Source organism: Pelobates fuscus, chromosome 3, assembly GCF_036172605.1.
Source record: "Pelobates fuscus isolate aPelFus1 chromosome 3, aPelFus1.pri, whole genome shotgun sequence".
NCBI lineage: Eukaryota > Metazoa > Chordata > Amphibia > Anura > Pelobatidae > Pelobates > Pelobates fuscus.
This window is the reverse complement of record NC_086319.1, coordinates 53,669,295-53,693,132: the sequence shown is the minus strand read 5'-3', so window position 1 is coordinate 53,693,132 and position 23,838 is coordinate 53,669,295. Positions and strand designations below refer to the sequence as shown.

The following is a 23,838-nucleotide window of genomic DNA, read 5'->3' as shown; positions in this document are numbered from 1 at the left end:
GTACACGGAGGCTCTTATTAGGCTTATCTCTTTCTTTTATTCCTCAGCAGCAAAGAAATCTAAGGTATTTGTGATATAGAAAAAATGAACAAAATACCCTCACAGGGTTAAACCATTACATCACTATATCCTATCCAATAGGAACAGTCCACATAACAAAAAGTCCCATGTGACCCCCATCTCTTCCTCTCTTTCTTTGCTGCTGCCTCAGCTAAGTACCACCATTTTAATTTCACTCGGACAGGTTTTTACTGCCTGTGTTTATATCTGTATATTTGATGTAATACTGTATCTGAGTACAATGTTTTAATTTACAACTGTTTAATGTCTTACTGTTAATTGTTTTGTGCTGGCCCCCTCGTGGCAGCCACCTACGGGTGAGCTGCTTCAGCCTGCCGCCCCTTCCGTTTTTCCCTTGCATTCCGGGTAGTTTATTACCCTAATCGCGCACCGGTCGCGGCGGCCGGCTACCCAGATGTGGGGCATCCTTCTGGGAACTGTCCGTTCCGTCTGGGCCCGGTCTGCGGTCGGGTGCCGCTTGCGCATGCGCAGTCGCGGCTGCGCACCGCGGCGGCCATATTGTGTGTGGCAAAACTTTGACGCGCTTTTTTCTCGGCTCGCGCGGCCCACTGAGGGGCGGGCGCGAGCTGAGTGGGCCAGACAACTGTCTGTCAGCTTGCCAGTGCACCCCAGCGGCCATTCCTGAGGGAACACTCGGTAAGCTGACAGCTCAGTCTTTTGTTCTGTGCCTTGCCTGCAATTTGTCAGACTCATGCGACTTGGGTTCGGATTCGGAGGAGGCCTTGAACGAGTCCGATGATATCGGACAACTAAATCTGAGGTTTCCTCCACGGGCCGCAGCCCAACACGCAAAACAGCCATACCCACCATAGACAACGCGGATAAATCCGCTATCCTGGACCCACAAGGGGAACCTCTATTTGATCCCAATGAGTTACAGAACCCAAGGTCGGCAGAATGGTTCCCGAATGTGGCGCGTTATATAGCGGCCAGGATCAGGAAACCCCTGGACAAGGCCACAAGGAACAAACTTAGGCGGAATGCCCGCGCCCCACAGTCCCCGACATGGCTTGTGCCATGACGGACATAGACCCTAAAGTGGCTCAATTTTGGGGGAAATCTGTCTGGAAGGCGAAAAAGGGACTTGACTACTCCTTACGCCACTGCCAGGACAAGGTACTAGACACGTTAGGCCCCAGTGCAGAAATATTTAAGATGGTTGAAGCGGCCTTAACTGATGGGACCCCTATCGATCTGCTGGCCATTAGGGGTTGGCCTTATCGGCAATGCTAATGCAGCTCTAGCCACAGAGCAAAGAAAGGCCATCCTTATAAAAATCAAACCAAAACTGGTTGACATGGCCATATCTGAGCCTGGGCCACAGGCAAAAGGATTTCTCTTCGGAGATACAATCGTAAAGGAGCTGGCTAACTATGTCAGCACCTTTACGGCGTTGGACAAGGCACAAACAAATTTAAAGAGAGTGTTCTCTCCCAAACTTTTTGGCGGGGCCGGCAGACACCGGGGCCGTCTGTCCGGCTGCTCTTCCCGAGGTTTATAGCGAGGATATCAATGCCCTGCGACACTTAGGTTTCAACCTCCGGAGACCAAGCCCCCTTCGCCCTTCTTCCCGGTCAGGGCAAGCACTAGGAACCAGGGGCACCTCGTATGGCCGACGGCCTCATGGTAAGTGTACTACCACCCCTTTCCCTGTGTATGTCTATAGTGGGGGGCTGACTGTCTCACTTTATAGAGACCTGGCACACACTGACGACAGACGCTTGGGTCCTACATACGGTCCTAGGGTACCAAATCGAATTTATACAACACCCTGTCCAAACATCCAGACCACATCGGATAGCCTTCTCCGCACACGACAAGACCCTGGTAAGCGAGGAAATCCTCGCACTGCAAGAGAAGTGCGCGATCTGTCATGTCCCTCCATACTCTCACGGCTTCGAAAGCAACCTCTTCCTAGTGCCCAAGAAAGGTGGAGGGGTGCGTCCAGTCATCAACTTACGCCCCCTAAACGCATTCGTGCGATACCACCACTTCAAAATGGAGGGAATCCATTGCCTTAGGGACCTCCTCAGTTTGGAGGACTGGATGGTCAAACTAGACCTACAAGACGCCTACCTCACAATCCCCATTGCAAAAGATTGCCAGAACCTTCTCCAATTCCAATGGGAAGGGACAACGTGGAGGTTCCAATGCCTCCCCTTTGGACTATCATCGGCACCGTGGTGCTTCACCAAACTGCTAAAGACCGCGGTAGCTCTCCTACACAGCAGGGGTGTACGGATGATCATATATCTGGACGATATGCTGATCATGGCACACAAAACCCAACTACTACGACAACACATCTCCTGGGCACTGTCCCTCCTACAAAATTTGGGATTCTTAATCAATTGGAAAAAATCAATATTAACCCCATCCCAAACCATGGAATTTCTGGGATTCAAACTAGACGTGACAAAAGGAACGCTCAGTCTACCAACCATGAAGGTCAAGAGCATCAAGAAAGAAATACGAAGGACATTTTCACGTCCTATATTAACCTTACGGCAACTGGCCAGGATAATCGGCCTCCTCTCAGTCTCCATACAGGCAATTTTTCCAGGACCCCTCCACTACAGGGCACTTCAACGGCTAAAGGCCACTCATACTCCGACTCCGTTCCTCTCGACCACAAAGCCAAACAGGAACTCACCTGGTGGTTTCAACACATGGAAGCATGGAAAGGCAGATCAATCTTCAGAGCTGCCCTGGACTTCATCATAGAGTCCGATCTGAGTACACACGGTTGGGGAGCGCGCTGAGGGCCTATCTCCACCGGAGGCACATGGTCGTTATCAGAAAAAGAACTGCACATCAACAGCCTGGTGGCTAACTCATGGCAGGTTCCTTTGCTCTGAAGAGCCTCCTCGGAATCACGACCAATTGCTCGATAGTACTACGAATGGACAACAGTCCGCTACATCAACCACCTAGGTGGCACGAGATCACGAATCCTGACAGACCTGGCCAAAGAGTTTTGGCAACACTGCCTGGATCGCAATATTTCGGTCCAAGCAGAATATATCCCTGGTCTATCCAATATAGTAGCGGATTGGAACTCCAGACATCTGCGAGACGCCAGCGATTGGCGGCTGGATCGCAAAACATTCCTACAACTTCAAACGCTCTGGGGCCCGATGTCCATCAACCTGTTTGCATCTCGTTTGAACTCCCAGTTACCAACGTTCTTCAGCTGGAGACCAGACCCAGACGCCCTAGCAGCGGATGCCTTCCTCCAACACTGGCCAAGGAGTCAATTGTATGCATATCCTCCTTTCGCTCTCATAGCACGGACATTAGTACAGCTCAGACGAGCCCAGACATCGTTGGTCCTCATAACTACATTCTGGACTGCGCAACCTTGGTTCCCATCCCTCATGGAAATGTCCATCAACCTTCCGAGATTACTACCCGATGTCTCACACCTTTTACTGGATCCAGAGGACAACCCACACCCCCTGCTAATTCAAGGGAACCTCAGACTCTTAGCATGGCTCCTTTCGGGGGACTCTGGGTCATACCAGATGTTTCACAGGACACTCTTGACCTACTGGCAGGGGCATGGGCACCTAGAACGAGACGATGCTACCAATATGCCTGGAACGGATGGCGTAGTTGGTGCATGGAACAACAGGTGGATCCCGTACGTGCTCTTCTGACCTACCTGTTACGTTTCCTTACCAATCTATATAACCAAGGGCTGCCCTACCGTACCATTAACGTCTACAGATTGGCTATCTCTGCCGACCATCGAGGCCTAGAGGGGACTCTGTCTGGCCAACAACCGTTGGTGTGCCGGCTCCTACGAGGCATAAAATTTGCTCGACCGCCCCAGCCTCAATACATGACGGTGTGGGATGGGAACCTAGTCCTTCGTTTGCTAGAATCATGGCCACGAAATGAGGGACTCACACTTAAACAACTATCGGCAAAACTGGCCATGCTACTTTGCCTGATATCCTGCAAACGGGTCTCAGATGTCCGGGCATTAGACATAGATGCATGATCTTTCACACCCACGGGAGTGTCATTCAATATTTCCAGACGAACGAAATCATCGACTACCTCGGTTTCCTATCCGTCATTCCCACATAATGTCAACCTCTGCCCAGTAGCTTGCCTACAGGAATACGAAAAATGAACCCGGGAATTCAGGAGTCCAGTACATCAAGAATAGTTTTTAGCCACCAAAATGCCTCATCACCCGGTATCCACGATTACGATAGCCCGATGGGTGAAATGGATAATGACCTTGGCGGATGTGGATACATCTATATATGGCACTCACTCTACTAGAGGAGCCATGGCTTCAAAGATTGTCAATTTGGGCTGTAGATTGTGAAGACCTTCTCAGAACAGCGGATTGGTCCCGTGAATCTACGTTTAGAGAATACTATTTTAGACCTACAGAACATGTTTCATCTGCGGTTATTTCACAGCTTTAAACTAGCCTAATAAGAGCCTCCGTGTCCTTTAATAAAATTACCAGATTTTACTAATTACATGACATAAAGTCATAATTTTATTAAGGACACTGAGGTGAGTATTAGCCCACCCATACATGGTAAGTTTGGACTTTTTGTATCCCAAACCAGATATGTGAGAAGTTGTTCATAGTACATGGTGGAGTCTTTGTTGTTTAATGCCTGACTCTTAAAAATGTCAACAGTTACCATAGAAATGTGTGATTCAGATAGCAAAGGATTATATTTAGAATGGTTTAATACTATGATAATATGAAAATAGTTGGGAGAACCTATTTTACCATTTGTTCTCTCTGTCCCCCTCTAGCCTGAAAGTTATGACATCATGACAACATCGACATCTTCCACAGTTGGAGAGGATCAGTTCCGAAGAACCGGCTCTCTCTAGGAAGGATCCGTCGCCAAGAATTTCGGTTACCTGCACGTTCTCTGATGTTTCAGTTGATTGGTTAATTGCGATTATTAAATATTAGCTTCGGAATCAACAGGAAAGAGGAAGAGATGGGGGTCACATGGGACTATATGGTATGTAGACTGTTCCTATTGGATAGGATATAGTGATGTAATGGTTTAACCCTGTGAGGGTATTTAGTTCATTTTTTCTATATTACAAATACCTTAGCTTTTTTTTGCTGCTGAGGAATGAAAGAAAGAGATAAGCCTAATACTCGCCTCCGTGTCCTTAATAAAATCATGACTTTACGTCATGTAATTAGTAAAATCTGGTAATTTTCTAATGATATTACAATGCCACAAACAACTCATAGCTAATGGTTCAGTGTGGTCTCCTTTACTAGTGAACTGGATCAGTTTCAGTATACAGCGCTTCAATTGTCCTTATTGCTATATAATTCATTTTATTGAAAAGTAATATGATATCAAGGAACCAAAAATTAAGACCCTAAACTCATGGACGCAAACAGAAGCCAAAAGGTCTAAAAAACAGATCAAATCATGGCTGTGTAAAATTAAGAAAAAATTAGGTAAACTTGGAAAGCATTCAGAAAGGGAAGAGAGCCCAGTACAACAAAATGCCTCCTGCTGTTTCTGTTTCCTTCGTTGTTTCAAGAAACTGAGCGTGAAAAAGATTTTCAGACGCAAAAGAACTCACAACAGCAGCTCCAACCAAGAGATCTCTGCCGTCTTTAATGATAACAGCGGCAAAGAGACTGAAGAAAGCGCATGCAAAGAAACGGTCAGCGAGGTAAGAAGGTTTCAGCATTACTCTCAAGAAGATACTCAACCGAAACATATCTGTCATTAAATGGCTACAGTCCAATGGTCTTATACATTTAAACTTTTGAAAAATAGGAAAACTCAATTCAATATAAAGTCATGAAATACTGAAATTGAAATCAAAAATCAAACTGAATTTAGAATAACATTCATATTACTTTCAAAAAAAGAAATTACAGCAGGACAAACGAACAGGATTACAATTTTTTTTAATCAGTACACAGTTCCACATAGTATGTTCTTGAAAGGGAGATAGATGACTACGTAAAGTAAAGTATTTAAACATTAATTTGCGTTAGATTAATACCAAGTGATTGGAGTGTCCCTTTCAGTACAATTAATAAATGAGTATCTGAGTCTAGTTGTCCTTCTGCATTAATTGCTCTAAAAGGGACACTCCAGACCCTTAAACCCCTTCATCTTGCTTAAAGGGACACTGTAGGTACTATAACCACTCCATCTCATTGAAATGGTTAGAATGCGTGGAGTCCCCTGGCACCGTCCCTCCATTTAGTGATAAACCATTTTGAACAGTTTAACACTGAAGGTGTTTCTAAACCAGTCTGTTTCTAAACCAGTTGAATACATTTTAATTGGTAGGTTCAAGCAAAAGTTCTCAGAACAGCCCCGCCTTGGCCACACCCCTAAGTTTTCTTCTAGGTCCAATTTAAATGTTGAGAAGTATGCATTACAGAGCCCAAAAATATATTCCAGAACAAGCGCTCTAAATCCAAAAATAGGTTAACCACACAGTGCAGAAATAGACAAACAGGGGAAATCTGGCTTCTGATTTCAGATTTATTTCCACAGCGTATTTGTATTAGCTCTCTGGACTCCAAGTATTTCTTAAGTATGCATTACACACTTTCTTCTAGCTATACCGATACACACCTAAATGGGCACTATGATAGGCTAAAAGCAGTCAGCTGACACTCTTAGCCAATCACAGCCACACACTGATGCTCAGGTCACTGTTTCCTCATTAGTTTGAGCAGCTGAGATGGGATGAGAAGTATCTGATTGGATACAAGTCATCAGTAATGACTTCACAGGAGGCAGATCAAAGAAGCATCGTGGAGACTCTTCCCGTGTTTGAATAAAAGTGAGCGTAATAGCAATTTAAAAGAGGAAAAGGAAGTGCAGTCATCTAAATTATTTTTCAACAGAATAATTCCTTTAACAATGCAGATTATGTGTGTTATATAGTAGGATCTTTGACACGGTTTTCATTGAGCAGTGTATATGTAGCCAAAGCTTTCATGCAAAAATAATGACTGTAAACAAAAGTAACTGACCATTATTATTATTATTATTATTATTATGGATATTTTCAGAATGCTACCGTAGTCTGCAGCGCTGAACAGTTGGATCAAATCGGGAAAGTACACTTAAACAAGGTAAAAAATAATTTATATAAAGTGAGAGTAATAGCAATTTCAAAGCAAAATAGGGGTAATCTATAGGGGTATCAGTAATATAAGCTATTTTTCAATAGAATAATTATTTTAAAGGGACACTTAAGTCTCCAAAACAATTGTATCTTAATAAATTGCTTTTTGTGTACAGATCATGCTCCTGCACTCTCACTGCTCAATTATCTGCCATTTAGGAGTTAAATCACTTTGTTTTTACAGCCCTAGTTACACCTCCCTGCATGTGACTTACACTGCCTTTCTAAACACTTCCTGTAAAGAGTCATCTAATGTTTACACTTCCTTTATTGCAAATTCGATTTAAAGTTAGAATTTATTATCTCCTGCTGTGTAAATAGCTTGCTAGACTCTACAGGAGCCTCCCATATGTAATTAAAGTTCAATTTGTTTGCAGGAGATACAAACTTTTAACTTTAGTAACATCTGGTTGAAAATTAAACTTTTTTCTTCAAGGGGAGATGTGGCAAAGGCTGCATAAACAAAAAACAAAAGTGATTAAACTGCTAAATGGCAGATAATTGAGTATTGAGACTGCATGGGCATGATCTTTACTGCTTCATTTAAGCTAAAGTTGTTTTGGTGACTATAGTGTTCATTTAACAATGCCGATTATGCATGTATTCATATATTAGGATCTTTGACAAGGTTTGCATTGAGCAGTGTATACGTAGCCAAATCTTTCATGCAAAAATAATGACTGTATACGGTAGTTATTGCCTAAAAATTCATACAAAAGTAAGCAATCATTATTGTTATGAATATTTTCAGAATGCTACCATAGACACTAGCACTGATCAGTTGGATCAAAACAAGAAGGTAGACTTAACCGAGGTAATAAATAATTCATATACATTGAGTGTAATAGAGAGCAGTAATCTAAATTATTATTATTATATAATTATGCATGTATTCATATATTAGGATCTTTGACATGGTTAACATTGAGCAGTGTATACATAGCCAAATCTGTCATGCAAAAATAAAAGCTGTACATGGTAGTTATTGCCTACAAATGCATACAGAGGTTACTGATCATTATTGTTATATTTTCAGAATGCTACCATAGACACCAGCGCGGCACAGTCAGATCAAATCGAGAAGATAGACTTAAACGAGGTAATAAAGAAATCATATAAAGTGAGTGTAATAGCAATTTCAGTGCGAAATAGGGCAGAGCAGTAATTTAAATTATTTTTCAATAGAATAATTAATTTAGTAATGCTGATTATTCATGTGTATATATATATATATATATATATATATATATATATTTTAAGATCTTTGACAAGGTTTGCATTGAGCAGTGTATATGCAACCAAATATTTCAGGCTAAAATAATGATTGTAAACTGTTGGTTTAGCTTAAAAATATATGGAAAGGTAACTAAACATTATTTATTATGAATATTTTCAGAATGCCACCATAGTCTCCAGCGCTGAATAGTTGCATTAAAACGAGAATAAAGACTTAAAACCTGTTTTCCTGGCACTATAGGCTCATGGAGTACCCCCCTCCCTCAGGACCCCCTTAAGCCACTAACCTGAATCCAGCGCCGATAAAAATCTGATGCTGGAGGTCCGTGAGGACGTCCAGCGTCAGTTAACGGACCAAAAGTCCGTTTGGAATGCGGAAGCCCTCTAGCGGCTGTCTGGTACACAGCCACTGAGGGCAGACTTAGAGTTGTAATGTAAACATTGCAGTTCTCTGTAACTGCAATGTTTAACATTCCAGCCCTAAGTGCAAAAGAGTCAGAGCACCCAGACCACTTCAACTTATTGAAGTGGCCTGGGTGCCTACAGTGTCCCTTTAATACATAACGAAAATACAGACATGTATATATGACTGTAAGCTCGTTTGAGCATATTTACCTGTAGCATTTTGTAATTGTCTCATTTATTGTAAAATGTCCCCCCTTTTATAATATTGTAAAGCGCTGTGGAATAAGTTGGCGCTATATAAATGCCAATAATAGCCCGTTGTCATCATAAAGGAACCGCTAGACAACAAAATGCCCCAACATAAATGGATTGACTGGTACTGATGCACAAGGTGTCAATGCCCAATCCTTGGGAATGTTAGGCCGATGACTCCAGGCAACGTAGTATGTAAAACAGAGTATGAGTTAATAGGTACCTTCTTCAGGTATAATATGATGCATGCAATTACCGAGTATGACATTTTGTGCACTGTTCAATGTCCGCAGAGTATATTGGAAAATTTATTTTGTTCCTGTTGTCCCACTGATTTCAGTGTAAACACCGTCTTCTTTGCTGTACCCAACTAACTACCTTTGACTCAATAAAAATTGTCAAATTGAAAATAAATACCAATAGTAATAAAAATAATATTTTAAGATTTTAAGATTAATGTTTTAAGATTTTTTTCTTCTTCTTTAGGAGTTACCAAATCAGTCTGTTGAGGAGATAAAACCTGAGATTTCCAAAGCTCCCAGACAGCTTCATCCAGTGTTTTGGTTTCTCACGTCCCCGTACGGTCAGGGAGATCAATAACCAGAACTGGCCTAAAAAACCTGGGAAACACGTGTTATATGAACAGCGTTTTACAATCGTTGTTCATGGCGAAAGAGTAACTTCTCCTTTCGAGTTTATATGTTTATGTGAGAATCCGACTAATCTGTGATTAAATTAGATTCAATCTGTGATTAAAAAAAGAGCCAGAAAAATCGAGAGAGTACATTTGTAACAAGGGTAACCCCAAGGAGAAATGTAATAGAACAAAGAAAGAGTGTACCTCTGAGGGAACTAGGAAAATGGTATCGTGTATATATGGAATAATATAACTTCTAGGGTAGCCAGTCTCCTTCCAGACTAAATGCTAAACTATAATCTCAAAATACTAAAAATAATAAATAAATAAATGCTATTGAAGTAATATACTAAAAACTCACAATAAACTCAAAGTGCTGTAAGTGACCATGTACATAAATAGGAGCTATGTCTGCAAGTGTATAGGAGAAATAGTATTATAAATTCTGTGGTAACCCCCAGTGTATATCAGTGTGGTTAGCACTTCAATAAGACTAATAAATTCTAGGTGGCACTATGCACTAAATAGTCTGTAACTATCAGAAAACATATTTATAGAGAGTAGCAATTGCAAGGTGTATCTAGATAAACACCCGCCTCCCCCCCCCCCCGTGCCTTCGAGGGCACCTGTCTCTACTCCCCATAAATTAGTACAACTATTACTAATCCCTAAGAAACATAATAGCTAAGTGACACAAGTGAAATACAAGATACAAAGTAGCGAGGTCGATAGAGGCTGTAGTGGGTGCAGGAAGAAATAGAGGCTCTGAAGTGGGGTCAGGGAGCATAGGAACTGTGGTGGGTGCAGGGGGGCTGAGGTGGGTACAGGTAGGGATAGAGCCCTAGGTGGGTGCAGGGAGGGGAAGGGCAGTAGACGATATTTACAAGGAGCATACGGGTACTATTTCTGTCAGACTGCTAAACCCTATTTTCAAAGTACTCACAGGCCAGGAGCTCTCTGCAGATTCTGCAAGAGAGGAGGAGAGCCAGGAAGTGACATCACTTCCCATTCCCAGACTCCGCCTCTTCCCTTCACACAAAGCACCGCAGAGGAGAGCATGGAAGAGACCTAGCAAGAACTGAATGATTGCTGCCAGGTCTCACCGAGAAGGTGGGGGTCATTTACTGTGTGATGGGGTGCAAGAACCCCGTAACCTATCGCTGAAATATGTGAGGAATTATGTGAGCATGGCTGTCCTGACTGTCTCGGGCCCTCTGCCCATGATTGATCTTCCCAAGTGGTCAGTCTGCCCCTGACAGTGAGCATTATAATCTCTCTCCGATGCAATGTATCCAGCACAATGACACTGAGGGGCATTTTGGACGTATGGCAGACCATGAGTCCTTTAGTCAGCTGGCTACAAAAAAACCTACTGACTGCTTAAAGTCAGATTATAGTCACCAGAACAACTTCAGCTCAATGTAGACATTTTCATGCAAACACTGTCTTTTCAGAGAAAAGGAAGTGTTTACATTAAAGCCTAGGGACACCTCCATTGGTCACTCCTCAGATGGCCACTGGAAAGCTTTGGATTGGCTGAGATCAGCAATTCTGAATCGGGGCAGGGCCAGCACCGGCAGGCCTGCGCGGACCTGGAAAAAAGGTACGTTTTTCCACTTTCTAAGGGGTAGGGGCAAGTCACCTAAATGGTGATTTTAACACTATAGGGTCAGGAATACATGTTTGTGTTCCTGACACTCTAGTGTTCCTTTAATTTAAATTGAAGGAGATTATACAACTGAAGCATACAAGATACAAGATCCAGCGTACTCGCTCATCCACTAATCAGCAATTTCAAGTTTCACAGCATATAATAGTTTTATTTAAAAACTCCACCGCTAGGCAAAAAATAATGGGGGTTTAGTTACAGTATGTGGCGAAACCAACCTCGCCACTGGGCCCTGGAGAAGCCTGTTTGCTAGCCTCCTACCTGCTGACTATGGCCCCTGGGTTATTTGGGGCATATTGTACTTTATATTGCTGCTACTGGCCCTTTTAAAATCATCGATGGACATATTGGGACTTTTTGGGATTGTGGCGAAACTGACCTCGCCACGTGTCCTTGGAGGGGGCTGATTGCCCGCCTCTTGCCTTTGGACTATGGACCAGACTTTATGGGAATGTGATACCCCAGATAGCTATACCATGGAGCCTATTCATATAATGAAAGACTATGGGAAAGACTTTAGCTCCATGGCAATTGTACTGTGTGAGTAGGATCTGCGCGCTATTCGGTAGTTTTGTGCGCGCAGATCCCAGCTATCTGGGGATAGGTGAAATGTCTGTGTGTTATGTGTAAAAGGTGAATTTATGTATTTTAAAGTGTTTGACTGTCTTTGTGTCCCCATGTGCTTAATGGAGTCTGTCTCTGTGCTGGGAGATAATTGAATTACTTCTCCAGCACAGAGAAGGCCCTGTAAACCTGGAAAGCTAGGGGTTTTAAAAGATACTTTACTAACTTTTGAACCCCTGGTCTGATCCATGCCATTTTTAATATGTTGTTCCCCTGAATGGATTGATTGTGGATATGTATTTTTATGTGAATGTGATGTATGGTTTTGAAGTTACAGATATTGTGTAAAAGTTATGTTTTAAACTGTATAATAAGTGGATTATCTCTCAGGCTAAGGGGAGGGGATGTGTGGGTTGTACCATATCTCGGATTGGTTATTTTATGCCTCCCCCTGGGTGTGGCCTGTATGTGTAAGATGAAAATAAAAGCCAGGCTGGATGAGCCAGTCCTGAGTTCCTGTTTTACCCTCAAAGTGATGTGTCGTCTCATTATTGGGGGAAGGATTTATTGCATGCTGTTCCAGTTGACTGCTAGGAGTACAAGCCTATTCGTATGGTTCCTATTCAATGGTCTACAGCATTCATACGCTTGGGAGGATTTAAAGGTTTCTCGGATTCAGTGATTGTGGTGTCTGCCAGAGTGCTTGGAGTCCTCAGGAAGCGCTAGGAGCATCCTTTAACGGAGGTACCAAGTCGGGGTGCCAGGCGATCCGTTACACAGTATATGATCATACCTCACATAAGCCTGCCACAACATCAATGTACCCCATTCTTGGCAGGTCCTTCTCTAGCATTATACAACTATACAACAGGAGCACACTGACCTATGTGTGAGGGTTAATATATAAAACTGTTAATTTGTCTACTTCTATGAAAACACAGTTTTTTCCCTTTGTTTAATCGGGCATCCTTTAGTGCAAAGTCTATAAATCATGGTCTGATTTTCAGCTTTAGGAGACGAGTGTTATCCATGAATTTGAAAGGATGCGATTCGCTGATGAAGAAATTGCAACGGCTTTTCAAGATCTTGGCTTATTCTCAGGTATGCTTCTGTTAATGGAAAAACAATGGGGGCAAATGGCACATACAATAACTATCTGTCCATGTAACAGAGGAAAACAACAGAACACAAAATGGAACTTTCCTGTTACACAAAATAATATTTCCTGATCAATCATGGCAGCATTTACTCATGGGTTAGCTCCTCCCCTTACAGCAGAAAGGACAGGAAATAGAACTCTGAAACTGGTATAAATAGATCCTCCCCCTTCCCATCAGGCAGTTTCACTCATATAATCTTAATATGGGTGCAGGCACAGTGTCACTGTATATAGCAGATGTTGGCTATGTATGATTACTGTTTAAACAGACTCAGTATATGTATCTGATATATCTGTACATAAGGTGCTGTTAGAAACACCCACAAGGTATGTGATTCCTATATTCTGTATGCAGGTTGGTATTAATATATAACCCCAATTTATTCACAGCCTTGGTAGATTTAATATATCCAAATATTCTAAGGTCTGTTTTGCGCTTTAATGTAATACAGCCCATTCTAGCAAAATACAAATACCCTGTTGTACTGGGTAAGTAAATATTGCTTACTGTGGATTTTCTATTTCAGTTTTTAACCCCTTAAGACCGCAGGACGTACCATGCCGTCCTTATTTGGGCGGCTCTAAACGCCGCAGGACGGCATGGTACGTCCTGGGCGGTCTTACCCCCCACGTGGCCGGCGGAACATGGCCGCTGCAGATCGCGGTCGGGGGGCATGCCTGGCCCCCCAGGCAGCCCCCCTGTGCCTGGGGACCGCGGTCTGCAGCTTCCGATCGCAGTGACAGGCTGTCACTGCGATCGGTATTTACCATGTGTCAGCCGATTTTAAAATCGGCTGACACATGGAGCCGACGGAATTCTCTGCAGCAGATCGCGGTCGGGGGACATGCCTGGCCCCCCAGGCAGTCCCCCTGCGGTCAGTGACCGCGATCTGCAGAGTATGATCGCAGGGAGAGGCTGTCTCTGCGATCTGAATGCAGAGACAGCCTCTCCCTGCGATCTGATCGCAGTGACAGCCTGTCACTGCGATCAGAGTTACTATGTGTCAGCCTATTGGCTGACCCATAGTAACTGCAGGCAGGATCCCCCTGCAGATCGCGGTGGGGGGCATGCCTGGCCACCCAGGCACTCCCCCTGTGGCCAATTACCGCGATCTGCAGGAGGTATCCTAATTAATTACAATTAGCGGGACCTGCCTAACAACCCAGGCCGAAAGTATAGGGAATTTAATTTGCTAGCACTATATTTAACCCTATAACTTTCCAAGACACTATAAAACCTGTACATGGGGGGTACTGTTTTACTCGGGAGACATCGCTGAATACAAATATTTGTGTTTCAAAACCGTAAAATTTATTACAACAATGATATCGTCAGGGAAAGTGAAATTTATTGCCTTTTTCGCACACAAACGGCACTTACACTGACGATATTTTTGCTGTCATACTTTTTACTGTTTTGAAACACAAATATTTGTGTTCAGCAAAGTCTCCTGAGTATAACAGTACCCCTCATGTACAGGTTTTATGGTGTTTTCAAAAGTTACAGAGTCAAATATAAGGCTTGCGTTTCAGTTTTTTCACAATGAAATTCGCCAGATTGGTTACGTTGGCTTTGAGACCGTATAGTAGCCCAGAAATAAGAATTACCTCCATAATGGCATACCATTTGCAAAAGTAGACAACCCAAGGTATTGCAAATGGGGTATGTTCAGTCTTTTTTAGTAGCCACTTAGTCACAAACACTGGCCAAAATTGGCTTTCAAATTAGTTTTTTGCATTTTTCACACACAAACAAATATTAACGTTAACTTTGGCTAGTGTTTGTGACCAAGTGGCTACTAAAAAAGACTGGACATACCCCATTTGCAATACCTTGGGTTGTCTACTTTTGCAAATGGTATGCCATCATGGGGGTAATTTTCATTCCTGGGCTACCATACAGTCTCAAAGGCAACATAACCAAACTGGCAAATTTCAATGTGAAAAAACTGAAAAGTGTAACATGCTATATTTGACCCTGTAACTTCCCAAAACACCATAAAACCTGTACATAGGGGGTACTGTTTTACACGTGAGACATCGCTGAATACAAATATGTGTATTTTATTGCAGTAAAAGCAAACAGTATTATGACATTCACAGTTAGAATGTCACATAGAACTAAGAAAATTTAAAAAAAATCATATTTTCTCTCATTTTTTTATATTTTATTCATATTACGTTATGTTCCATACCTAAATATTTGATGTTAAATGAAAGCCCTGTTTCCCCTGAACAAAATGATATATAATAAGTGTGGGTGCACTTAGTATGAAAGAGGTAAATTATTGTTGAACAGACATATAGTAAAATTCTGTGGTTTGTTTACATTTTTTTTGGATCACAACTTGTACATTTGGCTGCGGTCTTAAGGGGTTAAATGAAGTGGAAAAGGAAACATACTGCTTTTGGCTTTGTATTAGATTCCTTCTCCCACAGGTGTTTCAGGATAAGCAATTAACACAGTTTATCAATTCAGATAGATTGCAGGTGTTACTGAACCTGTCTGAGTGCCTCTCCTAGGAGAGAGAATGAGACCTAATTTCCAAAATGGAGCATGGTAATGTTTAACAAAATCAATGTTTCTTTGTGTGCACACACCTATGTATTTATACATGAGACCATTCCATAGAAGTGTTTCTATTGCCAGGTATCATCTCCTCTCTGATCAAGATAGGGAATGTTTTTTTTTATTCAAGTTTGGTGGCAGTGTTAACCTTCAGATATATGCTGATTACTAATGCACAGCTTAGTAGATCATACTGGTTGCAGGAGCACAAATTGGGCTATTAATTGATCTCATAAGTAGGTAACTCTGAAACAATTACCTGACTGTTTTTTTCTGGTATATTTTCTTTCTAAAATCGAATTTACCTGATTTAAAAGCTGTTCATATTGGCTTTTTCTTTCACCTGGTCATAACTTTTCTATCATTTTATTTTTCTGCAAGCTTCTGCTCTGAAAAATTCACTACTCCTGGTCTGGTTTATACTTTTTATTCAGTATTCTCTTTTATTCCTTGGGGACCTGTAAGTTTGGCAATCCCTTGAGTATATGTCAGGGGTGGCATGCTTTTGGTTCTTAACCCTTTCAGGACCGCTGACGGTTCAGGACCGTCAGCGGTAAAACGTGCGTTTGGACCGCTGACGGTCCTGAACCGTCATAACGGTTTTGGGCAACTTACCTGATCGCCGTCGGTCCCACGGCGGCGATCAGTGCTCCACCGGGTCCAGGGGGGTTGCCTGTCTGCCCGGGCAGTCCCCCCTCGGCAGATCAGGACCCCACGGCCATGTGATCACTCGATCACATGACCGCAATAGGTGTCTGTGTATCTGCCTGCAGGGGGACTGTCTGTGCTGACAGGCAGTCTCCCTGCAAGTGGAAAATCAAAAAAATAAAGTTAAAAAAAAACAGTGTAAAATCAGTGTAAAAAAATAAAAAATGTGTGTGTGTATATATATATATATATATATATATACATGTATTATATCTATATATAATATATGTATATGTATCATATATATAATGTCATATTAAGTGTATTTTTATATTTATATATACGTATATTAATATAAAAATACACTTATATTTAAATTACACACGAATATATACAATATATAATTGCTATATATATGGTATATATATATATTATTATAAAATACAAATAATATGTTAATAAAAATAAATAACAAAAAATAAAAATAGTTTTTAATAATTATAAAAAAATATTTATATATGCAATTTTATTCTAACAGTATTTTGATATATATATATATATATTTATATCAAAATATACTTAGAATGTAATGATATATATCTATGTATAAATAAATAAATAAAAACAATACGAAATATACATATGTCCATATACATAATTACATAAATAATTTCATAAATATACACGTAGACGTCAAATATATAAATATGTATATATATTAAAATTCTACATGTGTATTTATGTAATATTTTTACCTAATTAAGTAATTTTAATGATTGCAATTTGAGGGACCTGCCTGCCAACCCAGGCCGAAAGTCCAGATAATTTAATTTGCTAGCACTGTGTTTAACCCTGTAACTTTCTATGACACCCTAAAACCTGTACATGGGGGTACTGTTTTACTCGGGAGACTTCGCTGAACACAAATATTAGTGTTTCAAAACAGTAAAACATATCACAGCAATGATATTGTCAGTGAAAGTGAAGTTTTTTGCATTTTTCACACACAAACAGCACTTTCACTGAGGATATTATTGCTGTGATACATTTTACTGTTCTGATACACTAATATTTGTGTTCAGCGAAGTATCCTGGACATAACAGTACCCCACATGTAGAGGTTTTATAGTGTTTGTGAAAGTTACAGGGTCAAATATAAGGCTTGATTTTACTTTTTTTTTTAATTGAAATTTGTCGGATTGGTTAGGTTGCCTTTGAGAGCGTATGGTAGCCAAGGAATGAGAATTAGCCCCATGATGGCATACCATTTGCAAAAGAAGACAACCCAAGGTATTGCAAATGGGGTATGTTCAGCCTTTTTTAGTAGCCACTTAGTCACAAACACCGGCCAAAGTTAGCGTTTCTTGCATTTTTAACACACAAACAAATATAAATGCTAACTTTGGCCAGTGTTTGTGACCAAGTGGCTACTAAAAAAAACTGGACATACCCAATTTTGAATACCCTGGGTTGTCTACTTTAAAAAAATATGTACATGTTAGGTGTGTTTCGGGGATTTATGACAGATAACGGTGTTACAAGGTCACTATTGATACATTTAAAATATATATATATTGAAACAGCAATTTCCTACTTGTATTTATAGGCCTATAACTTGCAAAAAAAAGCAATAAAGCATGTAAACACTGGGTGTTTTTAAACTCGGGACAAAATTTTGAATCTATTTAGCAGTTTTTTTCATTAGCTTTTGTAGATAAGTAAAAGATTTTTCAAGTAAAAGTCCAAAAACATGTTTTTTTTTTTAATTTTTCACCATATTTTATTATTTTTTTTTAAATACAATATTGGACATAATACAAATAATGGTATGTAAAGAAAGCCCCTTTTGTCCTGAAAAAAACAATATATAACTTGTATGGGAACCGTAAATGAGAGAGCGGAAAATTACAGCTAAACACAAACACCACAAAAGTGTTAAAAATGCTCTGGTCCTTAACGTACAAACATCGCAAAAACAGGCCGGTCCTGAAGGGGTTAAGGAGTTAATGTTCAGAATTTTCTCACAGATTCCCCTGTTGTGAAGGGGGACATTATAATTTCCTTTCTGCAATAAAAGGTATTCTTTTAGGCTCATATGCTCCAGGTAACTTTGATGCTGTGTATTGCAAGTATTTTTAATTGACATTGGAAGGTCTTTCCAGTCCCCAGACCATTCTACTAGGTTTACTATTTCAGGTAAAATTCACCTGCTACCAGAACAATAGAGGAAATCCCTGAACCGGTAGTTCCATTATGGACCTCTCTTCTGATATCCATGGGGATTCTTCTAGGTGTCCTTATATCTGGAATTTGCAACCAATGTGTGACTTCAAATGGTTGATTCATCCTGCAAAATTTAATGTAATGCAGCTGGTTGATGACAAACATTTGACTGATATGTTTTTACATGGTCTCTGTACCTAGATCGGTATCAGTTATGGTCACTCCTAACATTGCGTTGATTTAATACTTGTGGATTATATGCTTGGTTTGGTGTTGATATCTTGCAGATAAAACAAGCTGCTTACCACCATAGGCTCTGCCATAAGTACTTCATCACTAACTGAAGATAAGGTAAGAGTAAGTATGCGGTTGTTTGTTCTCATAAGGATAACTGAATATCTTCTACTATCCTGCTTATGTCTGTTGCCACAATGTATCATGTGCCTATTGCATATCTCCTACTCATGTTACACAACAGTCTCTAATAAATTTGAATATACTGTTTGGCATAATCTGTACTACTTATATTTTAGTAGTTGCCACAAATTCTATGGTTCATACCGATATATATTTTTTCCTCAACTAATCTGTATATGATTCTTTTTGCCTTTGCCTAGTAATGTTATTGGTTTATACCTCTCCTGTAACTGAACATTAATGTATCAGTTCATCCACGGTGTGTGGTATTGTTGTGAGTCTGATTTTGCAATATATATATTCATTGTTGCAGTGTTTTTATAACCGGCTCTTATTTCTCTACTAGGCTCTGCCTCTTTCTGACAGGCAGATATTGATTTGTTTCCTGTATCTACAGGTAAGTAGTTCACTAGGCAAGAGGACACAATGTGAATTGTCTTTAATAAATACATCCAGAAAATAGTGGGATTCTCAGTGTAATTCTCCCCCTGTTTAATAGCATGGTGTGACTGTTCTCATCCAACATTATCTGCTTGTTCCAGTAAGATATCTGGAAGTTAATCCTTTTGTTAAGGTTCTGATTTGCTGATGCCATCCATTTGGTTTTAAATTTACATCAGAGAAGGACATTATCCTTTCTTGTTGACATAATAGATCTATAATTTCTAGACCTAGCCTGGCTTTCATGGAGGTTCTCTACATTTATTTTTATTTTAATCCATCACAATATGGGTTCTTATATATCCTTATTTCTTACGAGAGTTTGTCTAGCCTTGTTCCTTCTCTAGACTAGGCTGTCAGGGCCTTAATGCCTATTTGGCTCAATATTTATTTGGGATATTTCAGACATTTTAATGCCAGGTGGTTGCTGACCTTGTAGCCTCTAGGGTAAATTAACTTGTCTGAGCAGATTTTTATGACAATATCCTATTGATTACTTGTTTGGCTTTTTTAAAGTCTTCTAAGGTTTATAAAGCTCAATAATGGTTTTATAGCAATTAGCTGTTTTTGAACTCTGTCCCTCCCTCGATATATACTGCTTGGGTATTCCCCGTGAGTAAATGCTGCCATGATCAGGAATATGGAAAATGGTTTCATACTTACCGTAGTTTTTCTTTTCCTGATCATTATACATGGCAGCATTACGTTCCCACCCATATACTATAAGAGTTGTGAAACTAGTTACAAAGACTGCCTGATGGGAAGGGGGAGGATCTATTTATACCAGTTTCAGAGTTCTATTTCCTGTCCTTTCTGCTGTGAGGGGAGGAGCTAACCCATGAGTAAATGCTGCCATGAATAATGATCAGGAAAAGAAAATTACGGTAAGTATGAAACAATTTTCCATAATACAGACACTAATTAATATGCAGAATTGGATTTAAATAGCAAACAATATGAAAAACTTATTTCAAGTGGTAAGATTTATCAAGGTGCAAGACGTAGTCACCATTGTCACTAGTGGAACAGTAGGCACATCCCACTGGTGATTGATCCCTTTTACCGTTTTGCCCATTTCACGACACAGCATTTTAAACATCTCTTCCATTGAGTCAATAGAGTTGCCTACCAAACAAACAAGAAAAATACAGATTCTTCTTTATATGTTAATATCCATTTCCCAACCCCACTAAAAGTAACATTGGCATTTTCCCTCTTCTCTAATCAGCGAGAAGCATATTCTCCATTGAAATTTTTCAATGCGTCTCGTCCACCGTGGTTTAGTTCTTTCTCCCAGGAAGACAGTTCTGAATATCTTCGATTCCTTTTAAACAGGTATTTAAAAAATTCTTATATCCTGATTATTTACTTAGTACTAAATGTATACTGTAATGTTAAACATGGTATTAAATTACAAAAGGAACAGTTTCTCTAGAGTAGCAAACCTGCTAATGTCCTGAACAGTGGGCAAGTAAGAGAGTAGGTTACACAGGGCACTGTGCCTTTAAAAGGGCTGTCTGAGTGCTTGTTTCCTCAAAGCAGACCATGCAATACAACCCCTATTGCCCCCATACACACTACAACCCCTATTTACCCCCTCCCATACATGGCAATTCCAAATAAGGATACCAAATTAGGGAGCCATCTACTATTATCTACTGCTATTATCTTTCTTTTAATTTTAGCTATAGAGATGAAGGCTGCTGTCCATCCATTCACAGACATAGCATCTGGTCCTTGTACAGAAATAGGTTGCTGACCCATGTTATAATGCCTCTAACTCAAGCTTTGCCTAAGGCCTCTGAAAGTATAGATTCACCTCTGACTATAATAATAATAATATAGTTACGTAATCTTTTTAGTTTTGTGCGGGAATGGAGCAGCTCAGAAACCTCTCAACACTAGAGACTTGGGGTGGGGAGGAATGTCCCCTGCCTCCCTCTCCAGCCCTCCTCTGTAAGCCAATAGTAATAAAATACCCTTTAGCTAGAACTGCATCAACCAAATAAAATATACATTATTTTAAAACCAATTCTTTTTTTAAGGTTATTGTTAGGTATGATTCATATTAAATATATGTATTTTTTAAACTTTTTATGTTAGCTTACACGAGGAAGAGAGATTAAAGCTTCTATCTTCAGAGACTACCGCCGATGCTCTGCCTACAAAAGTTCCACCTAAGGAGGCATCACAAAGCACAAGCTGGGGGAAAGATAAAACAACTGTGATACAAGACATGTTTGAGGGAAAGCTGAAAACGAAAATCTTCTGCCAAACATGTAAAATCATTTCCCAGAAGACAGAAGCTTTTACAGACCTTTCACTGGAATTTCCAACATCATCCAGTGAAACTGGCAATAAAGAACACCAGGAAAAGCTTTCAGTCAACGACATGTTTAGCTATTTCCTCGCACCAGAAATTCTTGATGGAGACAACTGCTATCAGTGTGGAAAATGTGCTTCCCTCCAGAAAGCAGAGAAGACCGTGCAAATTACGGAGGAGCCAGAATACCTCATTCTAAACTTGCTGAGGTTTTCCTATGATCCAGAGCGCCACGTGAAGCGCAAAATATTAAATCCAGTGTCTATTCCACCAGTACTGAAGTTGCCCGTGGAAAGATCTACCTCTCTGGACACTGATATTTCTGGTGCTGGTGAGAATAAAGGTATTGAGCGGACATCAGTTGCAATAGACGATCGACGCTGTACCCAACGACGAGTGCCTTATGTTTTAAATTCCGTTGTGGTGCATTCAGGAGCAACATCTGAAAGCGGCCATTATTATTGCTATGCCAGGGACATCAGTTTATGGTCTGTAAAGCCTGTGAAGAGTTCCTCTGTGTCTAGAAGTGAATCCTCGTGTAATCCCAAAGAATGGCTTTGCTTAAACGACACCAGCGTTACCGTAACATCCCAACGCTATGTATTAAACACCAGCCTGCGGTCTCCAGAGGACTCTGCATATATATTAATTTATAAAAAGTAGAGCTGTGGGAAACAGAAGCAATCGAAACGCGTGAAGTCAGGATAAACTGGGATTTTTCACTCCAAAAGCTGTCATCATTAAAAATAACAAACATATTCAAAAATTTTAAATAAAGCATAACATTTATTTGTAACAATCCTGAGTAGTAATGTGTCTATAATAATAGAAATATTGACTGATGTATTTTCCTGTTTTTTTTAACCTAGAAAAACATGATAAAACAGACATTTAAATGTGGAAAAAATATATTGTTTCTGTTTTTCATTAAGTGTACAAAAAAGAGGTATATGCCATAAAATATTCCTAAACTTGGGTTAAAATGGTAGTGTTCAGCCTTAGTGATTCTCTAGCTGCCATTAGCCTGTAACAGTCTTAGGGAGACTCCCAGGGTGTGAACACACTGTAACAGTGTCTGCTTGCATACCCCAATTGTGATTGGTGCTGGGGTTTGCCAGCAGTCTAGCAGTGATCACAGACTATGATTCACAGTCTAATCAACATGCTAGTGTTTCATTATGCTGAAAACAGGCAGTAGATAGCAGACAGAGACCACTCTATAATTTTTTTTTAACTAGGAAACCCATCAGCTGTTAACAGTACTGATATTAGCAGAGAATTTTCTCTGGATTAGGGTAGGTTTAGTGTTTAGTCTATTTTAGAGTTAGCAATGGTGTAGGTTTAAGGTTAGGAAAGGTATATGCAGGGTTTGATTTGGGATACAAAGTGGCCCTGGAAAAAAATGCATGCCGTCCTCATAAGTCATTGTGCCATGTAGTGTGTGTGTGTGTGTGAAAGAGAGTATGTGTGTGTGTGTATATTATTTGTATGTTTCTTTTTCTAATTTAAAATATTGGTCCTTTTAGGGTAAAAAATAAAATTATAGGTAAGCATACTCACATGCAGACCCAGACAATCTCACTGACAAGCACAGAACCTCATTGATACACATAAGTTCACTGACATAAAAACACAAGCTCACTGACACACAGAGACAAGCTTACTGGTACACACACACTAACTTTGTACAAACAAACTCTGGCACACACAATGTTACTACAGTCACACTGACTTGTATATACACGCAAACGCTTACTACAGACAAACTTATTGGTATACAAACAAAGCTTACTACAGAAAAGCTTACTGTCCAACACACACATGCTCACTACAGACAAGCTCACTGACACACACATGACCAGTACATACAAGGTCACTGGCACACACATGACCACTACATACAACCTCCCTGGCACACACATGCTCACTACAGTAAAGCTCAATGCCACACATACATGCTCACTACAGAAAAGCTCACTGACACACACAGATGCTTAATACAGACAAGCTCACTGGCACACACACAGATGGTTACTACAGACAA

At 40.4% G+C, this 23,838-nt stretch overlaps 1 protein-coding gene across 1 annotated transcript; it reads left to right on the top strand.

Moving 5' to 3' along the window:
• The first annotated feature begins 9,767 nt into the window (after positions 1–9,767).
• LOC134601611 (ubiquitin carboxyl-terminal hydrolase 38-like) lies at positions 9,768–22,457 on the top strand. The gene is made up of 4 exons (XM_063446132.1): positions 9,768–9,820; positions 13,022–13,115; positions 20,700–20,806; positions 21,575–22,457. Exons 1-4 carry the CDS (start codon positions 9,783–9,785, stop codon positions 22,455–22,457), a joined length of 1,122 nt encoding a protein of 373 aa, XP_063302202.1. The 5' UTR covers positions 9,768–9,782.
• Positions 22,458–23,838: the final 1,381 nt, after the last annotated feature.

Excerpts from the sequence above, each read along its gene's own strand:
- LOC134601611 (XM_063446132.1), top strand. The coding sequence starts at position 9,783 with ATGAACAGCGTTTTACAATCGTTGTTCATGGCGAAAGA. Across the intron at positions 9,821-13,021 it reads TCGTTGTTCATGGCGAAAGA|CTTTAGGAGACGAGTGTTAT; the intron begins GTAACTTCTCCT and ends TCTGATTTTCAG. Across the intron at positions 13,116-20,699 it reads AGATCTTGGCTTATTCTCAG|CGAGAAGCATATTCTCCATT; the intron begins GTATGCTTCTGT and ends TTCTCTAATCAG.